The sequence below is a fragment of the Zonotrichia albicollis genome, chromosome 3 (genome assembly GCF_047830755.1).
Source record: "Zonotrichia albicollis isolate bZonAlb1 chromosome 3, bZonAlb1.hap1, whole genome shotgun sequence".
NCBI classification, from domain to species: domain Eukaryota; kingdom Metazoa; phylum Chordata; class Aves; order Passeriformes; family Passerellidae; genus Zonotrichia; species Zonotrichia albicollis.
In genome coordinates this window covers 99,064,011-99,082,548 of record NC_133821.1, presented here as the reverse complement: position 1 = coordinate 99,082,548, position 18,538 = coordinate 99,064,011, and the positions used below count along the sequence as shown (strand labels likewise).

General features: G+C 42.7%; 1 protein-coding gene across 3 annotated transcripts in view; it reads right to left on the bottom strand.

Annotated features, from left to right (window-relative positions):
• LRRC1 (leucine rich repeat containing 1) overlaps positions 1-17,760 on the bottom strand; it is a 97,955-nt gene extending 80,195 nt beyond the window's left edge. For all 3 annotated transcript variants that reach the window (XM_074538201.1, XM_074538202.1, XM_005485999.4), the window contains exons 1-2: positions 17,454-17,760; positions 2,215-2,332 (exon numbers count right to left, since the gene is read on the bottom strand). In XM_074538201.1, coding sequence (XP_074394302.1) covers positions 2,215-2,332; positions 17,454-17,612 — 277 coding nt within the window. In that variant the 5' untranslated portion in view covers positions 17,613-17,760. The remainder of the gene's footprint in view (positions 1-2,214; positions 2,333-17,453) is intronic.
• Between the last annotated feature and the right edge of the window lie 778 nt (positions 17,761-18,538).

Sequence of the window (18,538 nt, the reverse complement as noted above, 5' to 3'; positions counted from 1 at the left end):
AACTGAAGGCAATTAGTGCACCAAACCAGACAACTAGAACAACAAAAAACACAGAACAATGATCTCTTATTTCCCAAGCTCAGATGTCACCATCACACTCTCCTATTCATGCAGCATACTGCATTTTGAAAAGCAGAGCTGTTTTTCTCTGCCTGAAAGGAATATGAAGAGTTCCTATTTTTTTCCTAAGTAATTTTGGGCAGTCAGAAAAAGAAAAACCTTTTGGAGTGCAAAGAACTGAACAGGACAAACCTGTGGCAGGTTTAGAATGAGACATACCAGGAGGTGGATTCAAAATACAAAGCAAATAAATTAAAGTACTGTAAAGCTCAAAAACCTTTTGTGAGAATTCCCCCTGCAGCACCCCAGATGGTGTGTTATGCCTTTTGATTTGGAGAACCATGAGACAATCATAAAAATGGCCAAACAGTGGAAAGTAAGACTAGTTATTTTCCACCACGGCCCCCCTGCACCACATTGCACGGTGCATTTTTAATTTGAAAAGTCAAGTCATGCAGTAACTGTGACATAATTAAGCAGAGGGAAATGGTATCAGTCACCTTCTGCAATGAACCACAGAGAAAAGAAAGCAATGCCATAAAATGGGTAATTAACACTGAACCTTGGATATAGGAAAGGAACAGCTCCCTGCCACCTGCATTAGTTCAACCCATTACTGGAAAAAATACTTCCCTGTGCAGTAACTTCTACTGACACACGCATCTACCCAGCCATAAACATTCACACCATCTGCTCTTGTTACAGCTCAGTTCTCAAGCCAGCTTCCAAGCCAGGCTGACAAGAGTTCACATGGCTCTGATCCACCAGCTCTTTTCCAACTAGTTATTCATTTGCAAAGAGAATTACTAAGCCAACAAAGGGTTTCTTTCTGTATGAGGTCTGTCACTGACAGCACCCAATTCAGCCAAACTCAGTAGCCAAATACCACATCAACTAATGTTCATGTACTTCTAAAATGTTTTAACTAATCTGTCTCTTCAGTCTCTGGGTTTTTTTCCAGTTTTCTTCTCTTAAAAGGTTTTCCAAATGTGCATAAAATTATATGGTTCACAGAAATTTTTCAGCAATTGCCTGGAGACTCATCACGCTTCATCAATTACATTATCAGATCGAGATAGAATTTAAAGCACCAAAACAAATAAAGGAAATATGCTATAGAAAGGTGAAGTACCAACAATATTCTCAGTCACAAAGAGTCGATGTGAAGTTAAACCATCAAGAAAAAAAGACTCCCTGTTACACTGTTTATTTTCTTGAATATTCAATTACAACCCTCATTTATTTACAAGGTTACACAACCTTGATCGCTCCCACCCCTTCCATCACAGCTGAGAGAGCATTTTGAGCACATCCACTGCATGTAAGGAAGCAAAAATAGCAGACAGTTGCTCTAATTTGGTAACACAGATTCACTGATTTTAGATCACTGGGTCAAAAGACTGCTTAAAGGTGACCCAGCAGCCCCCGAACTTCTTGTAAAACTAGAAAGTTCAACAGGCCACAGAAAATAAATAGTTGTTTTCACTTCATCACAATGCAGGACAATATACACAGCAAGCATTGCAAGCAAACAATAAACCCATGTTGTTTCCAACAACACATTTTAGAAGGTAGTTTCTCCCAGCATTCTTTTCTGAATTTATCTTTGCAGTTGACAAACAGACTGATTCTTCTTCCAAAAGTACAACTAGAAATACCAGCACTCTGCCTCTTGCTAATCCCAGGTAAAGACCAAAGCAGAGATAAAGAACTGGAGTTCTAACCCACAGGCAGTCCTTTTTTTAGGACAGAAAGCAGCTTTATTTTTTTTCAACTTATTTTTTTTTCTTTTTTCTGTTTTTTTCCATCTCTAAATGCCAGGCATTTCAGAGAGCTTGGGGAATGAAGTCAACATTGTGACAGATACACATATGAAACTACCACATGAAGCACTTTTTAAATTGAAAAATAAAACAGGCTCTCAGAAACAGAACTACAGCCAAGCACTATTTTATTACTGTATTTATACCACAAGCTCCCTTCTCCTCTTTCCCTTCTTCCCTCTAGAACTAAAGGTAAATCCATGAATTAGACAAGAAAGTGTTCTGTAGGACGTAGGTAACAATTTCTGAGACACAAAAACCCTACTAACACAGTTTTCTAGACCATGTCATAGGACAGTATAGAATCAAACAAATGAACCTTGGAGCTTACCATTTCGAGACAAATCAAGTTCCACCAGCTGCATGAAATTTGCTATTTCTGGGGGGAGCCGTTGGATTTCATTATCACTAAGCCCAAGTTTCCGTAACTTCACAAGCTGGAAGAAAGGCTGAAAGAAAGAAAAAAATTCATTTCAGAAAATATTCACATAACTCACATACAGGCATGATAAATGATGAGGAATAACTAGAATCACTTTCGAAATGTGAGCTAATTAAACCTATTGCATGGCATTAGTTATGCAGATCTCCTTCACATCTGTACCAGAACAAACATTTTGTTTTCATTTTCACATGCAGACAAACTATAACCTGTATTTTACCTAAAATGAAAATGCATGTAAAACAAAAAAAATCCATAGAGCTTGCTGTTAAAGATCATTGCAGATAGACACTAGCAAAATCCAGAGTGCCAGTTTAATGTCATTAATGGGGCAAGGCTACCAAGCAGAGTAATTAAAAGCATCCTAATTACACACCAGGGCTCATTAGGAAGTTAATACAGAGGAAGACTTCTAAAGAACAAGATCCAGAAAAGTGATGAAGAGGGGCTGACAAGGTGGTCTTCAGCAGTGAACACCAACACCAACTAGGTTACAGAACCAGCCTCCCCCAGGCAGGCTTTCCTTCCAGCCTCAAACACCCTCTGTTCTATGGCCCAGTTTCAGAAGGACTAAGGAAACTTGGGCAGCATTTCAGGTCTCCTTTGCTTGAGGAAAAGCCCAGCCCAGCCCAGGTGAGAGCGCGGCACACCAGGCTGGCAGCATGCTACCATTCCCTGACCCCAGCTACGGGCATCTGGCGGCCCCAAGACAAAACAACCATCAAACAGGCCAAGCTGAAAGTCAGGCCAACCCCAGGCACTGGGAGCAGCTGGTGACTGACACAGGATCATTTAAAACATATTGAGATGCAGGCATTGCTAAGAAAGTTGTGGAGCTCTTACAGAAACTTTTCTTTCTTCCAGGCAGGCATTTCATGGGGTGAGGATTTGTGCAGAATGAAATGACTTCACACACAAGTCACCTTGATCAAAACTGCACAGACTTCTCCAGTTTTGAGTGAGTCTTGTGCCCCTGGAGTGCACAGGGAGTTTGACCCAGCAGTCAAACACCTGCACCTCACCCACTCACAGCATGTGTGCATGCCTGCACCCCCACGGTCTTGCCACCTTGGGGAAACTGGAAGATGTTGTCAATTTGGGATACCCACTTACATTTCATCACCTGCAATCCCTTCTAGGAAATTAGCACCTCTTCTTGAGGGTTTTTTTTTTTATTTAGGTGATGGAGTATGTGCTCTAAATGTCACTCAGATATTACTTAGATTGACACAAAAAAGGGACAGTAAGGCATCTCACTAGGACACAAGGCAAAAGCAGTTTCATCAATCTGTATTAAAATACAGGGTTTCAATCTTATTTTGAGTGGTCAAGATCATAAATCAGGTTAAGTGCCAAGTTTTGCACTTCTGCATCAATCTTTCAGTACACATTGTGTCACAGAAAAATAAACCACATCTGAAACAAATGTGCTTTCCCTCCAAAACATGGGTTCCTTTTAGGGGATCAGAAGGATAGAGCTTTAAAAAGTTTTTATAAACACTCGACAGTAAAAGATGCACCAGATTTGAATGTGGAATTTCAAAGACATTTTTGAGTCAGAATGGCATTCCTCCACCGTTCCCCATATTTAAAGTGTTTTATAACACAGTTGAAAATTTAAGAGGAAGGTAAAATTCTCAGTAATTCCATATTTCTAGCTCCCTAAAAACTTATATTCCAATTAAAATAGCCACAAATGCTTTTTAATCCTTCATTGTCCTCAAAAGATCCATAACTGCATTTTCGTATCATTACCATTCTTACCTTAAAACAAATGTAGCCCTTTCTCTAAATATTTATTAATATGCCTAAACTAAAAATCCATCAGAAGCTTAGAAAAGCACTTAAAGACACTTTTGTGAAAACACAGCAGGAGTACACTCTGCAGAAGAGATCCCAATCTGTCCTAACACTCCAAAGTAAATACTTGCCAAAATGTGCTCCTCAAAGCAGTGTGTAGCTGCCAAACTGTATCAAAGTTATAAATATTGATGTTCTCCTTCAAATCTTATCTGAGCAACAGTTGTCCCTGAGAGATATTCACAATGGCAAGTGAGCAAAGGCAGCAGGAACATGGTTAAAAGACAGAGCAGTCCTCCAAAGAGCTGGATATCCTCAGGAAGGTTTGAGGGCACCCACAGTACCACGTGTCAATGCAGTTTGTATTTATTAAATGTGCAGAGCACGTGTGCAACAAGCAATATTACACAATATTTAAAGACATTCCTCTTTCTTCAGCTGACTAATACATAAAAGAATAATTAACTGGAAGGTTTATTTTCCATCTGCATAACAATTTTTAATGAATGACACTATTTCCTAGATAAAATCAAACTGCAGTTACACGAATGGCATTTCTTTGAACTTCTGGTTTGGTTGTTTTTTTCCCTTTAAACTACAGGACTCAATCACTCTTGCATGTTTAGTGCATCCTAGTCCCATTTCATTAAGTGCTCTTCCTTTCTCTAAGACACATCATTAGTGCTCTGAAGCACTGCTGGTGAGGCAAGCAATTCCTTTTAGCCATATAAGTTTTATCTTTCAAAAAGGCCACAAAGGAATGATTGGAAAACAGAGAATGAAGAGAATTAAAAACTTACTCAATAGAGTTCAACAAACATAAACATATATATGTATACATATGTATGTGTTTAAATATCTGAGATTTTTAAAATACATGCCAACAAGAAACATGTTCCTAATTTGATGTCTCTATTTGATAAGCTCTAACACAATCCAAAGTGCAATGGGGCTGTTGGCCAGAGCAGCATATCCACCCAGCACGCTCTAATAGCTGGTTTTGATTGCAGACCCAATGCCTCTATGAGTATCTTGGCAACACTTCTAATGCTGCTTAGTTTAGCCAGCCTAATTAATAGTGCCTCAATGAGAAAAATAATGCCATGAGCATAAGCACTGAAGTAGCCTACAACTTGCTATTTAGTACCAGTTCCTGACCCTCAACTTAAGCTTTTCCTGCTATCAAAGAATTTACAGAGGTTTCTATTATATGGATTTTTTAAGAATATACATCTTGAACAGATCCCTTCTCTCACTGGAAAACTAACGAAGATTCTCTCACCCAGACACATATTTAAAAAAAAACTTCATTCTGACAAAATTGGGTCGATGTCAGCCAACAGAAGAAAAAAAGTAACAGATAAGTGCATGACTCACTGAAAAGTATAAACAGACAGTGTGATCCCACAGCCCTCATTTTCATACCTTTTTTTTAAGAATACCACTACAACTGGTACTCAATTCTATCGAAAAAAAGAGAATTAAGCCAAACTAGTAGGATATTTTCTTCCGTGCAAGTGGCCAACACAACATATCTCTGCATTTCTTTCAATGGTTCTCTCCCAAAACAAAAAATACTCATGCCTGAGAAATTTCCCTGAAAATTCAGCACCTTAGCTGATGGGAATAAAAAAAACATAAATGGAAATACATGAAAACAATAAACAGTTGAAGTAAAACACATAGGAGGGAACAAAGATGTTTTTGCAGTTAATGCTTTCTAAGGGGAGGAGCAACATTCCAGCATCATCTGAGCTGCTAGAGCCTTTGCAGGGCTAGAGACATGTCACACTCCAAACCCACCTGGCACAGGTACCATAACTAAATGTTTACTGTGTTAAGCAAAACATTTCCATAAAAAGACTACTACTAGCTATTGTGACCACAACTAGCAGCAAAGAGAATTAAAAATTCTCTTTAGGCAGAATCCACTGCCTAATTCTCACAATGGGCTAGCATAAGCAGTAGACATTAGAATGAGATGTAAAGGAGAAAGAAAATTGCAAATTAACTTGCTCCATGGTTACACACACACCAGATAAGATGAGGGTTTGGTGGTTTTTTGCTTCAGGATTTTTTTTGCAAGCACTTGAGCTGTTGCTGACAAGATTAAGAATTTGTAAGCATTTGCTCTTATGTCAGATTTCCTTCAGATGCCAATATGGATTTTCCACATACACATGCTGCCTCAGCTTTTAAGGCTTCTTCAGGCAATTAAATTATTATATTAAAATGAATTAAGTAAGCTCTAAGACAGAGTATGTTATTAGGTTCTGTTTAGTAAGTATGTCTGTATTTATTTGACCCATTTTGCAAACTTACAAATGACCAACTAAAGGCTATCTATGCTTCAGAATTAAGAAGTGGTACATAGCAATTTAAACACAGTTTAACTCCTAAATGCATTCTTGTTTTAAATCTTACTTCAGGCTCCATTTTCTTCTCCTACATTGTAAACAAAAATCAATGAGGACACCATTTCATTTGTTTACTTCCAATCACCAGCTATGTGTCCTCCTTCGGTCCTCGGATAAGGGAAATTACAGCAAATCCTTCCCCACACTTTTTATAGTGCTTCAGAAAAATCATTTTCTGAGGTCTTCCTTCAAGCAAACGCAAGTAGAAGAGGCAGTTTTGGTAAGCACAGCAGTGAATAAGAGACAAGGCATCAAAAATAACCTTGCAACACAGCTGCTGCCCAACAAGGTCCCTGCCCCTTGCTTCTGGCCCCTGGGAGTTACCATTTTGTCTGCACTGTTGCTTGGCTTCAGTGGCAGCAGAGGAAGCCTGTAAGAATATCATGCTATTTAGTGCAATACAACAGAAGCCCAACCCACTTTAGGTGAACACACTGCTTGGTGCTCAGGACACCATGAGGAAAACAAGGATTAAATCCCGTAGTGAAGCAGCACCAGTGAATCCAAGCATTCAACTTCCTCAGAATGGGTTTAATAACCAGGCTCTAGCACAAGCATACACATTCCCCATCTCCCTGAAGGGCAAAGGCAAAGAGGGAAGGGTGAGCTTTTCCTCATTCCTCTCCACTCCACTTCTGTCCAAGGCATCAACAGAAAGGCCTCTGACAGACTATCATATCAGTAGGGGTCACTCAGTGCTAAGGATTCCAAGGAGAGAGGACACTCAGTGCCCTCCACTCTGGTGGGATTTCAAGTACCACTTCTACTCCAGTGGACATCCCAGTCTGGAGCTCCCAGCAAGCTGTAATGCACCCTGCACTCCACTCCAGCCTCAAGACATCACCCTCATCGAAATCCACAACTAACCTGCGAGCAAAAAACTTTCTAGGATGCAGTCCTGTACATCATTGTCTTAAAATCCAACCCAGAGACTTCTGCCAGTAGCACGGGGGGAGCGCAGAGGAAAACCAGCAAGAGCACAGAGAACAGAAACCTTTCCTGTAGAAGCACATCCAAACTAGCTGCACAATAAAATGCTGAGGAAGCTGAATCCTACTCTGGATTCATGAAGTGTGAAAAGAGACTCCAGTAAAGCCTAGCATGGTCATTCTCAGTTTGGCATCTCCCACAAAGCCTGCTGGCAACATCAGGACTCCTCAAGTCACTCTGTCTCCTTTCACCTGTGAGCAAGGACAGCTGGCAAAGGCAACAGGGTTTCACAAATATGGATCCCATGTGATCCTTTGGGCACAACACCCTTTAATTTTCAAATAAAATACTCCCTTAGATACAGAAGCAACTTCTGAGGGCAGGGATGAACTCACAGTGCAGCACAGCAGGGTCATCATGCAATTGGTGACTGCATCAAAGCAGCAGCTGATGGACTTGCTCTGAGCCATGAGGAGATGCAGCAGCAGCTGGGGATGGACAGCAGCACACAGACCTCTGCCTGCCTGGCAAATGGACAACCACTCCATGCAGCTGAGGTCTCCAATTCTGTCTTCACACGTGCCATAAGCAAAGATAGAACTGTTACATATACTTGGCATGATGAAAGATTGTTTCACACATCCAACCATGTATGCAGAATATATTCAAGCTATCCTTTGGTCTTGCAACATTCTACTACCAACTTTGTGATCATGAATATTAGTGAAAAACATCATGGAGGTGGACATTGAAGCAGGAGTCCATACAAAACATTAATAAAACTACTAGATTTCACAGTAAGAGAAAAATATTACTAAAACAGCACAGTTCATCGGCACATATACTAAACAGAACCAGATGCTGCAACTGCTGCTTCTCCCTCCAATGGGTACTTGAAATGAAAGCCCAAGAGAAAGATAAGCCAGGCTTTGGCGGAAGGCCTACAGAAGACAGAGCAAAAATTACACCAATGCCTCACTGAAGCTGGTATTCAGCATCGACCTGCTACACTTCCGACACCCTATTTTCAAAGCATATGCCATTTTCTGAACCACTGACAGGGATGGGCCAATTGCAGGTCCTACTCTCAGTTGTTAGCATTCCTTTTAAAAGAAGACAAATGAGGAACTATCCACTCTCAAAAACCAATACACTGCAGCACTGAATCAAAATACTGCCCTACCAAGCAATGCACTGACCAGGTTGTCTCCCACTGTTCCGGGCAGACAAGGATTTACTTTCTCTTTTATATCAATTAAGCAGAAGCAACAAAGGTTAAAGGGCACTCCATGCTAGAGGTGTTTGTTAAAGCACAGTGGTGAGAGGGACTACCTCTGCCTTTAAGAGAGGCCAGAAAACATCTACAACAATGAAACACAGATTCATTGCAGTTAAATGCATTTGCCATTTGGAGGAAAAAAAAAAAAAAACAACCAAAGCCCACATTAATCTCTCTAATGAATTTCTAGCATGCATTTTTCCAGTATACAAGACTGTTGGCAGGAGGTAATGTCTTTATTTTTGACCAACTGATATAATTACAAAAATAACTCTATGTATAATCATAAAATTTATTTTAGAGGTACAGATGTACAAACCCACAAACCTTGTCTCACCTACGTACATCACAAAGAGAAGAGGATGCTACCAGTTTACTACAACAGTACACACCTTACAAAAAAAAAAAAAAGTTAAAGGTATTGAAACACAACTACTTAATTATTTTCAACTCAGAACAAAAATCAGTAGAGCTGAGCTGTTACTACAAAAAACTGCCATTAGAAAATATTTCAAACCAAGCACACTTCAAAAATCTTCTGAACAATCGCAGGGACACTACCAGGGAAGACAATGACTTTCCTTTGTTTAGGAAACAGACTAAGTTCTTCCATCAGACTGTGGTCTTTTATTTGATGTCAAAAGGTAAAGAATTTATCAAGTGTGAAGCAATACAACAGAAAAATCTGGAAAGTAGGAGGAGAAAACCTAGACATACTTAACTGGTAATAAACTTCTTTGTAGCTTTCAACACAGAGTTCTATGTTTAGAGGTATGTTAATATAAGGATGCAATGTTGCTTCTCTACAAACTATTATGGATTTTAATAATTCAAGTATGTATTGCATGATAGAGAGTACTAACTGACAATAATCACAACAGGTTACAAAAGGTAACATAGTCTCAAGATACCAGTGCTCTTAGCAAGTATTTTAACATTTGTCATACTGAAAAAAATCTCAAACTTTCAATAAAACTACTTTTACTGTGTGTACAGTCTGCTTCAGCTTCACCCAGTGGCACAGTTCTCTCTCTGACACTAACTGTAAATACATGGTTGTTCAAATCATACAGTGGTATTTCTTTAAGGATTTACAGTGAGATGTGCTGTAAATCCATGTGCTGTAAAACCACCATGACATTATCAATGTAGAAAGTAAAACAATTAAACATTTGAGGGTGAATAAACCTGGAAAACCACAACAATTCCATCTGTATAATTAAAACCGCCCAAGTTAAAGATGAGCAAAATCTTTGATATGCCCTCTACAGAATCATAAAACAGGTGAGGTTGGAAGGGGCTCTAGAAATCCCCTAGTGCACCCCTGCTCAAAGCATGGACCACCTAGAGAAGGTCACCTAGGACCATGTTCAGCCAGGCTTACAGCATCTTCATGAACAGAGACTGCACAACCTCTCTGGACAACCCATGCCAGTGTTTGACCACCCTCATAGTAAAAAAGTATTTTCATATTTCAGACAGTCCCTGTGTTTCAGTCCTTGCCCACTGCCTCTTGTAAGGTCACGGGGCACCCCAAGCAAGATTTCATGCTGATTGACATGTATTTATATAAAACCATGAGCCTTTTTCTTCTCAAGGCTTAACTACTCTGGCTCCTTTAGCCTTCTCTCCTGAGAGATGCTCCAAGCCCTTAACAGTCTTTGTGGTCCCTACAGTGTATGTCCAGTATGTCCATGTTTCTTCTTTTGGGACACCCAGCACTAGACAAAGCACTCCAGGCCTGTTTCCCCAATGCTAGCCAGAGGACAAGGATCACCTGCTGGCAATGCTTTGTGTTGCACAGCCCAGGATATTGTTGGTTCTCTCTGTCATGAAGGAGCATTGCTGGCTGACAGACAACTTGTCCACCAGGTTACCCATAGTTTTTTACTGGAAAACTGTTTTCCAGATGGTCAGCCCTCAGCCTGTACTGGAGAACTAGGTTATTTCTCTCCAGGTGCAGGTGTATTTCTCTTTACTGAACTTGATGAGATTCCTCTCTGCCCATTTCTCCAGCCTCTACCTGTCCTGCTGAATGGTAGCATAAACATCATTTTTACCAACCTTTTCCAAGGAGAATCCTAAACATACCAAAGTTTGTTTTCTCAAGATGCTGCTTATTTCTTTTCCTTCCTCTCAGAACCCAGAACTCCACCATCTCATGGTCACTACAGCCAAGGTGACCAAGGTCAATACAGCTACTACAACCCTGATCTTCACATCTCAACCTGCCTTTTCTTCTTTTTAAGTATGAGGTCTAACAGATCACCTCTGTCCACTAAATCCTTGAGCAGCTGTGTTAGGAAGCCATCAAAGTATTTCAGAAACTCCTGGATTGTTTATGTCCTGATGTGTTGTCCTTCCAGCTGTCATGTCGTTCAAGACCCATGTGAGGGCCTGAGCCTGTAAAAATGAGACTTCTTCCAGTTATGTGAAGAAGGCATCATCCACTACTTCATCCTGATCAGCAGACACCCAAAACAATGCCATCCACTAATCCCAACCTGCTCTCAGCTGGACCATCATCCACCCCAAAGAAAAACTCCACAAATCCCTGCTACTCTCTCATCCAAAGGGCAACTCCCCATCCTTGCTTTCCTGGCCTGTTGTTAAAGAACCTGTGTTTATTCACTGCAGCACTCCAGCCACGTGAGACATCCCACCACATCTCTCCAAACTCAAGGAGATCTGTGCATTCAATAAAAGGAAATAAAGATCCTATATACACACAACTTAAGCAGCTATAAACACAAATTTAAAGAGAGGCACAGTACGATAATCATGTCTTTCCACAGATTACTGGCCACTGACCAAACAAGTGTCTTTCAGGCGTATGGTTGCATAATGATAGAAACAATGGTAGAACAGTGAAACTCAGTTCAGAACAGGTTTTTTCCTGAGACAAAGGTATGGTATGGGAAGAACAGTGGGACTGTTTCTTAAGGAGCTTTCATATGATTTTAGTAAGATAATAGCACCCTGGATTTCAACAGCACACATAAGAGATACCAACAGTGCTGAATGTCAAGCAGAGCAGACCAGCAGCATCTCTAACAAAGAAACTGGGGCACAGGACAAGGCCAGGGTTTAAACAGGTCTCTTGGGAAAAGGGTCTCACATCTATCTAGTAACTCTACAGAGAAGCTTTAATATATAACACCAAGAAGAAAAATTACAGATGACAGATATAATTTGTAAGCTCGGAGATGCAAAATGATTCAGTGCTGCACTACATTAGGTTTACAAACACTACATAAAAATCATTCCCCAAAGGGAAAAAAAACTTCCTTAGACTCTTAGGCTAAACTAAGTGCATAGAAAAAATTTTGAAATTTTTTCTGCCACTGGAGTTTTTCCATAAACAACATCTGCTAGAAGTATCATGGGAAAGTGGTCTTTATTCTTTGAGTTAAAGAACTGAGCAGCAGCAAGACAAAACAGCAGCAAAACAAGTGTTATAAGCTATTTCCACCACCCACCAATGTAAAGAATGCTGTGATTTAATACAAAGGCCAAAATATAATACTGCATTCAAGGGTTCCTAAGATTATTTTTTTTTCTATCACTGGGAAAGAAATATGCAGCGATTCAATTTTGTACTGCAAATCTGAATTACAGAGAAATTAAGCTGACAGGATGTATTTGCCCTTAAATTCTAATGTACTGGAATAGAAAACATCATTTCATCAACTACAGACTGATCTATAGAATTGAAAGCATTTTACTTTTATCTGATGCTTTTCATTAGAAAAGCTATTGAAACGCATCATGCAGAATGTGTTATTTTCTTCTATCAAAGCAATTTGCCAGAAAGCCTACTCTTCAGTGAAGAATAGTTTTTGACGTGCAGCAAATGATATACTGCACATTACAGCCTGAGTTGAAAAATTCATCAAGTTTTCACTCCCAAGGAAAACAAAAATGCTATGGGTTTAGAAAAGAAAACCACACAAACTACAATTTTAAATTGCTCTATGCACACTGGCAACCACTTTTTTTTTTTTTCCAATAAAATCAGATACACAAAATAATCAACAGAAGGCACATGGGATCCAACACAGGAGAAGGAATTATTTAAGCAAGTTAAGAGTTACACTTTACCACCGACTCTATACACAGCCCGTCCTTTTCAGACCAAAGGGTGCAGCTCTTTAATTTGTCTTGTAAAACAGAAGTGGCGAGAAGCATGCTGACAGCTAGAAATTGCTGTTCTGTGGGAAAACAGCCACATCTGCTGAGAAAGGCTTCAGAGAGACTTCATTATTGTGGAAAACCACCAGCAGCTTAATAGCATACAGCTTGCTCCTCCAGCACACCCCACCAGGCTGGCTTATCCTGCAAGAAGGGTAAGAGCAGAGGAGGGAACCTGGGAGGCAGCAGGAAGGAAGGGGAAAGAGCAGAGCACAAAGGAAAGAGATGTTTGCAAGGGCAGTCGAGAACCCAGCACAGAAGGGATGGGAGAGGAAGCAAAGCATCAGCAACAGACAGTAGACAGAGCTCTTTGGGTTGGAAGAAATAAGAAAGATCCTGGAATATGAAGGATGGGGGAGGATGGGAAAGTATGAACATTCAGAGTGAGGAGTCTGAGACACCAGTGGTAAAGACAGAAAAGGGTCACTGTCAATGTAAGAACAAGTTCTGCATCATGTAACTGGGGAATGGAGCAAAGAAGGGACCCCAGGATCCAGCAGAGCAGCTAAGGAAACCTTGACAAAGATTCACTGACTGACATGGAAACCAAATGTGCAGCAACAAAATTATATTAAAAAACCTTTATGTTACTCTACAAACAAAAATTATTACCTTGTATTCTTAAAATGCTGACAGATACAACTTGATAAAGAAAAAGTATTTGTAGGGAAAAGGGGGTCAGAGAAACAGTTCTTTTTCTGGGCCACATATGAATCCACAAGGAAGCAAACATGGGGAAGAGTAGAAATAACAGGGACACCTCTCTCTGATCCTCAGACTTTTTTTTCAGGTATTTTCCAGATGAACCCTTCCTACCCTCTCCCCTTAGAAAAAGGTGAAAAATTCTACCATGCATTTTGGTCAGCTTACAGAACAGAAATAAAACTAGCAAAGTAACTCCCTCAACATAATTCAAGTGTATTCCTTGTTTCTCCTGAGGATATTTCACATGACTCTCATAACACACAATTCAGCAATAGTGCTGAGTCCTGCTAGTCATTTTCCTTCGAGGTGCTAAAACTCTCTAAGTTGTCTTCCATATTTTGATAGGATTCTTATGTGTGTTTCTTCTGTTGGGTTTTTTCATTAACTCTCACATATGCCACGTTCTACTAGCTTATTCTAGAATAAGAGAGGTTTTAAGTATGCTAGGAAAGCCTACAAATTCAACAAAGCTTAAGACTACTTCTGTGTCTGAAAATGGCGTATTAGAGTATATTCTTTTACTGGTGTATTGGATCAAACCAACCAAAGGACACCTTTTATAGATACTTGATAGAAATGGGGGCAGAGAGAAGTGGGGAGGAGGGGGGAAGTGTGTGCATCCAACACAAATTGCCTCATCAGCTTGAGAGAAATGCAGCAGATCCACATATTTCATCATGCCACTTGCTGATATTTATCTCCCTCAGAAAGCTTTACATTTGAAGGGATGAAAAAAAAATACAAGTGGATGTAGAGTGAATGTCTAGAAATAAAGCCATCATCACTCTCAGTCTTGTAGCCATGGCAAAGTTGGTAAAAGAACTCACGAGTATCTACTCAATTTCCCAGAAGCTTTACAAGACCTCTTGCCTGCTGTAGAAGACCTTTCAGACCACAGCTGCCCACACTGGGAAGTGAGTCTGAGCTACCTGTGTGCACAATGAAGAGCTGAGCAGCAGAGCTGGGGTCTCCTCCTCCATCCATGGCAACTTCTCCTGCAAGTGACAGAGTTTACAGGGAGATTCTTCTTCACTCTGCCAAGGTGAGGCTTTACAGCAGCAATTTCCTAAGGGGCATCACAACCATCTCAGCAGCACAAACACCTTATCAGTGTTGAAGGATTATATTACGGCATCAGCACAGCCCACAGGTGATTCACCAGGAATTGGCACAGATCACTGTGAACTTCAGGACTTCATCAAGCACTGAAAAACACCTAACTAACCAGCCACGGAGAGTTACATAATTCTCCTGACTTGTTTAGGCTCAACTCAGCCAAAATCTAGCTTGATTTTGTATTACTGCCTTTATGTGCGTAGAGAAGAAACTTAATGGAGGAAAGGTCAAACTAATATAATGAATTACACTAAATTAAGGATGTAACAACCACTTTTATCTATGCTGACCCAACAGTTTGTTAATTACACACTCTGATGATTTCCCTCATGTTTTCTCTACCAGAGGTATGGTCTACCCTCAGCTTTTTGCACTGATTACCAATTCTGAATCTGTACTTTGCATTAACACTACCATTTAAATATAACAGCAATTAGCAATGTATGCTGTAGCTACCTTCCACTGAGAGATCTTCCATGATTCTCCTCAACCAGATTCCTAGAGGAGAACTTTCAGAACTGGTAGAAAAGTCGAACAGGGCTCTTCCTATCAGTTTTACCCTCAATACATTAGTTTCACATTCAGGACTGCAGCTCTGTTTTTGTACCTCACAATTCTGCAGAGTCAGCACTTACATGAGGTGATGGTGCTATTATTCCATTTATCAGAAATCATTAATAAGGAACTGACAAGGATAGTTCATAGGTTTGTGCAGGAAGCCCCAATAAAAATGCCTCCCTGCATTGCTGACAAGGCACAAAGTACTTAGGATAGATACAAGTATGTTTCTGTGGTTGTATTTCTTCAGATTCCTCCTAGTCCAGCTAAAAACCCACAAACATATTCCTACAGTATATTTAGGCACTCCTGTAACATGATCCATGCACATTAAAAAAAAAAAGGGAAGAAAAAAAGAACCTTCTTTCTGACTTCAACTTCTGCTTGATTTCACCACAATGCCAAGGAGCCTAGGCTGATTTTTGGAGTTTTTTAATCACCTCAGCTATTTCTTACAGGTATGGAATGTAATGCATAGTCACACACAACTAATGGGAAAAAAGTGGTCTTTTTAAGCATCACAGGGCAAATAAAGGCAATTTCATATATTATGGTTCAAGGAATAGAAGAGAAACAGTAAATAGCTGCACTCTATTTACAGAAATTAATACCATATAACACCATGAACAGACATCATCCTTTACATTTGTACACAGCAACCAGTCAGCAGTTAATTTATTACTTTTCTTTAAAATTCAAGAGCCATGAGTGTCAATGGGATTTTAGTCACACACACATTAAATACCCCTGTAACATGATGTGTACCAGCCTGAAAGCCAACACTAATAAGAAAGCTCTAGTACAAAGGGACTCCTGAGTTTGGTCCGTGCACAAAGCCAGTAAAAACTGCTGGAAGTAAAAATAGCACCCACACACAGTCTATGCAAACCAGTTTTGCTCTACTTCAGAAGGATAAAGAGTTCAGTCACAACAAGATGCAAACTTGTGCCTTGGTTTTTCAAAAGAAAAAGCCAAATTTAACACATCGGTCCAGCTGACTATTTTTACTACTGTCTGAAGGAAAACCTGGCCACCACGACTACTGTTACTATGTAGAGTTGAAAAAAGAGAGTGTATGTGAGTGCACTGAATTTCAAAAAGGAAAAAGTACGGCTGTTTAAGTCTGGGTATGAACAGAGCAACTTTGGTTCAGGTACAAACAAAGGTGCTTTTGAAAAAATTTCTGGCTAGTGAGTTCAGTTTCTTGGATTCCAAGTTAGTAAGTAAGAGTCCACATAGCTTTAAGATGTAGCTTCCAGGTAACACTTCCCGTGTCAAACTCTACCAACCACAACTCGCAAATGTTTCTGAGTTGTCCAAAGTTTAAGGAACCAACACAGGGGAAAAAGCCCGGGGGTCCTCAAGTCAGAAGCGGAGCATGCCTCCCACCCCCTCCGCATCTGTGGAGCCGCAGTGCCTCGCTGGAACCACTCTCATGCAGCCCCTCCGGCAAAACCTGCAAGTGCCACCGGGAGAGGAACACTGGTAGGTACCCACTTCAAGGTCTCAAAATCATGTTGAATTTAAAGCGAATTCCTCTTTGACAATACTACCAAAACCACAGTATGCATTAAACTCTGAGTACAAGCTTCAAGTAAGAAGCAAAACACTGACAACTGCGCGGGACTTAGACCGAGACACAGAAAAGGCTTATTCGTCTCTGGTGTTTTGCACAACGAAGTTTCCAGGAGTAGAAAGCAGAAACGGGAACGCGGTTATCTGCTTGAGGGTTTTGGTTTTCCCATGTACGGAGCAGATAGTATCTACCGAAAGGGGAAAAAAGGGGAGGGCAGAATACCCTCCAAGGTCTCGTAATTCCGATGACGTGAATGTTAATCACAATATACACTCATGTCCTGCGACTCCGGCACCAACCACCCTGCCCTCCAACAGGACCTGTCCTGCCGCAAGACGCGGATCTCCAGGTTTTGCTCCTAAAAGCTCACTTCCCATCAAACTCCGGGGAAACGCTAACCTGAAACTCCAGGTGTTCCTTTAACTCCGAGGGCTGCCAGCACAGACCCTCGACCCCAGGAGCCCCTCACCGCCGCCTCGGTGCGGGCGCTGGACCGGGAGCTCGGCGGGCACCTGCCGGGGCAGCTCACCCGGTCCCCGCTCCCACTCCTGCTCACCTTGGGCAGCTCGCGGAGCTGGTTGGCGTCCAGCAGGAGCTCCTCCAGGCTGCGGCTGTAGCGGTAGATCTCCTCGGGCACGGCGGCCAGCGAGCAGTGCCGCTTGTCGATGGACTCCACATGGCGGTTGCACCGCCACAGGGGGATGCAGTGGAACATCGCCCCGCCGCCGGGGGCCGCGGGGCGGGCGCCGCCGCTCACCGCCGCCCCCTCCTCGCCGCCGGCCGCGGGAGCTGCTGCCCGCTCCGCCGCCGCGCAGCGCGGGTCCCGGCGAGCCAGCGGCCGCAAGCCGCATCCAGCGCGCCGCCGCCACCGGCGGGAAGCAGCCCCGGGCGAGCGCGGCGGCCCCGGGAGAACAATGGGCGGGAGCCGGAGCGGGGCGGAACCGGGGGCGTCCCCCTAGAGCCTCTCGGCGGGCCGCTGCCCGCTCTGCAGGGGCATCGCGGGGCGCCGAGCGCAGCGCTGCCGGCCGCCGCCGCGCATTCCCGCGCCTGACCCGGAACACGGGCGGCCGCTCCCGCTCCCGCTCCCCCTCCTCTCCTCCCCCGTCCCGGCTGACATCAGCGGGGCCGGGCCCTGCCGCCCTGCCCCGCCCCGGGCCCGGACCCGGCCCGCCGCTCGTACACCCCCCCGCTCCCGCCCCGGCGCCGCCTCGCCCCGGGCAGCCGGGGGCGGGCGGCCGCACAACTTTCTGCCAAGGGAAAGAAAAGCGGCGCCGGCACGGAGCTTCCCCCGGCTGGAAGCGTAGCTTGCTGCCCGGCAGTGGGGCTCGCACCGCGCCCCTCCGCGCCGGGGACTGGCGGGGCGCGGCTCCCCCGCAGGGCCGGGCCCGCAGCCGCCCCGGGGGGCTCGGCCAGCGCCCCGCGAGGCGGGCGGCGGCCGCAATCCCCGGGAGTGCTGGGGAGCGGTTCGGGACGCTCATTGTACCCACTCTGGGACATGCCGATCCCTACCTGAAGCGCCCGGGAACACCGAGCAGGAGCGTGCGCAGACCACGCTCACAGTTTCTTTTCAATTGTTGGAACTCTGTCTAGAAAGTAACACAATAAAATGCATGGAACGCACTCTAGGTACCTGGCCGTGAA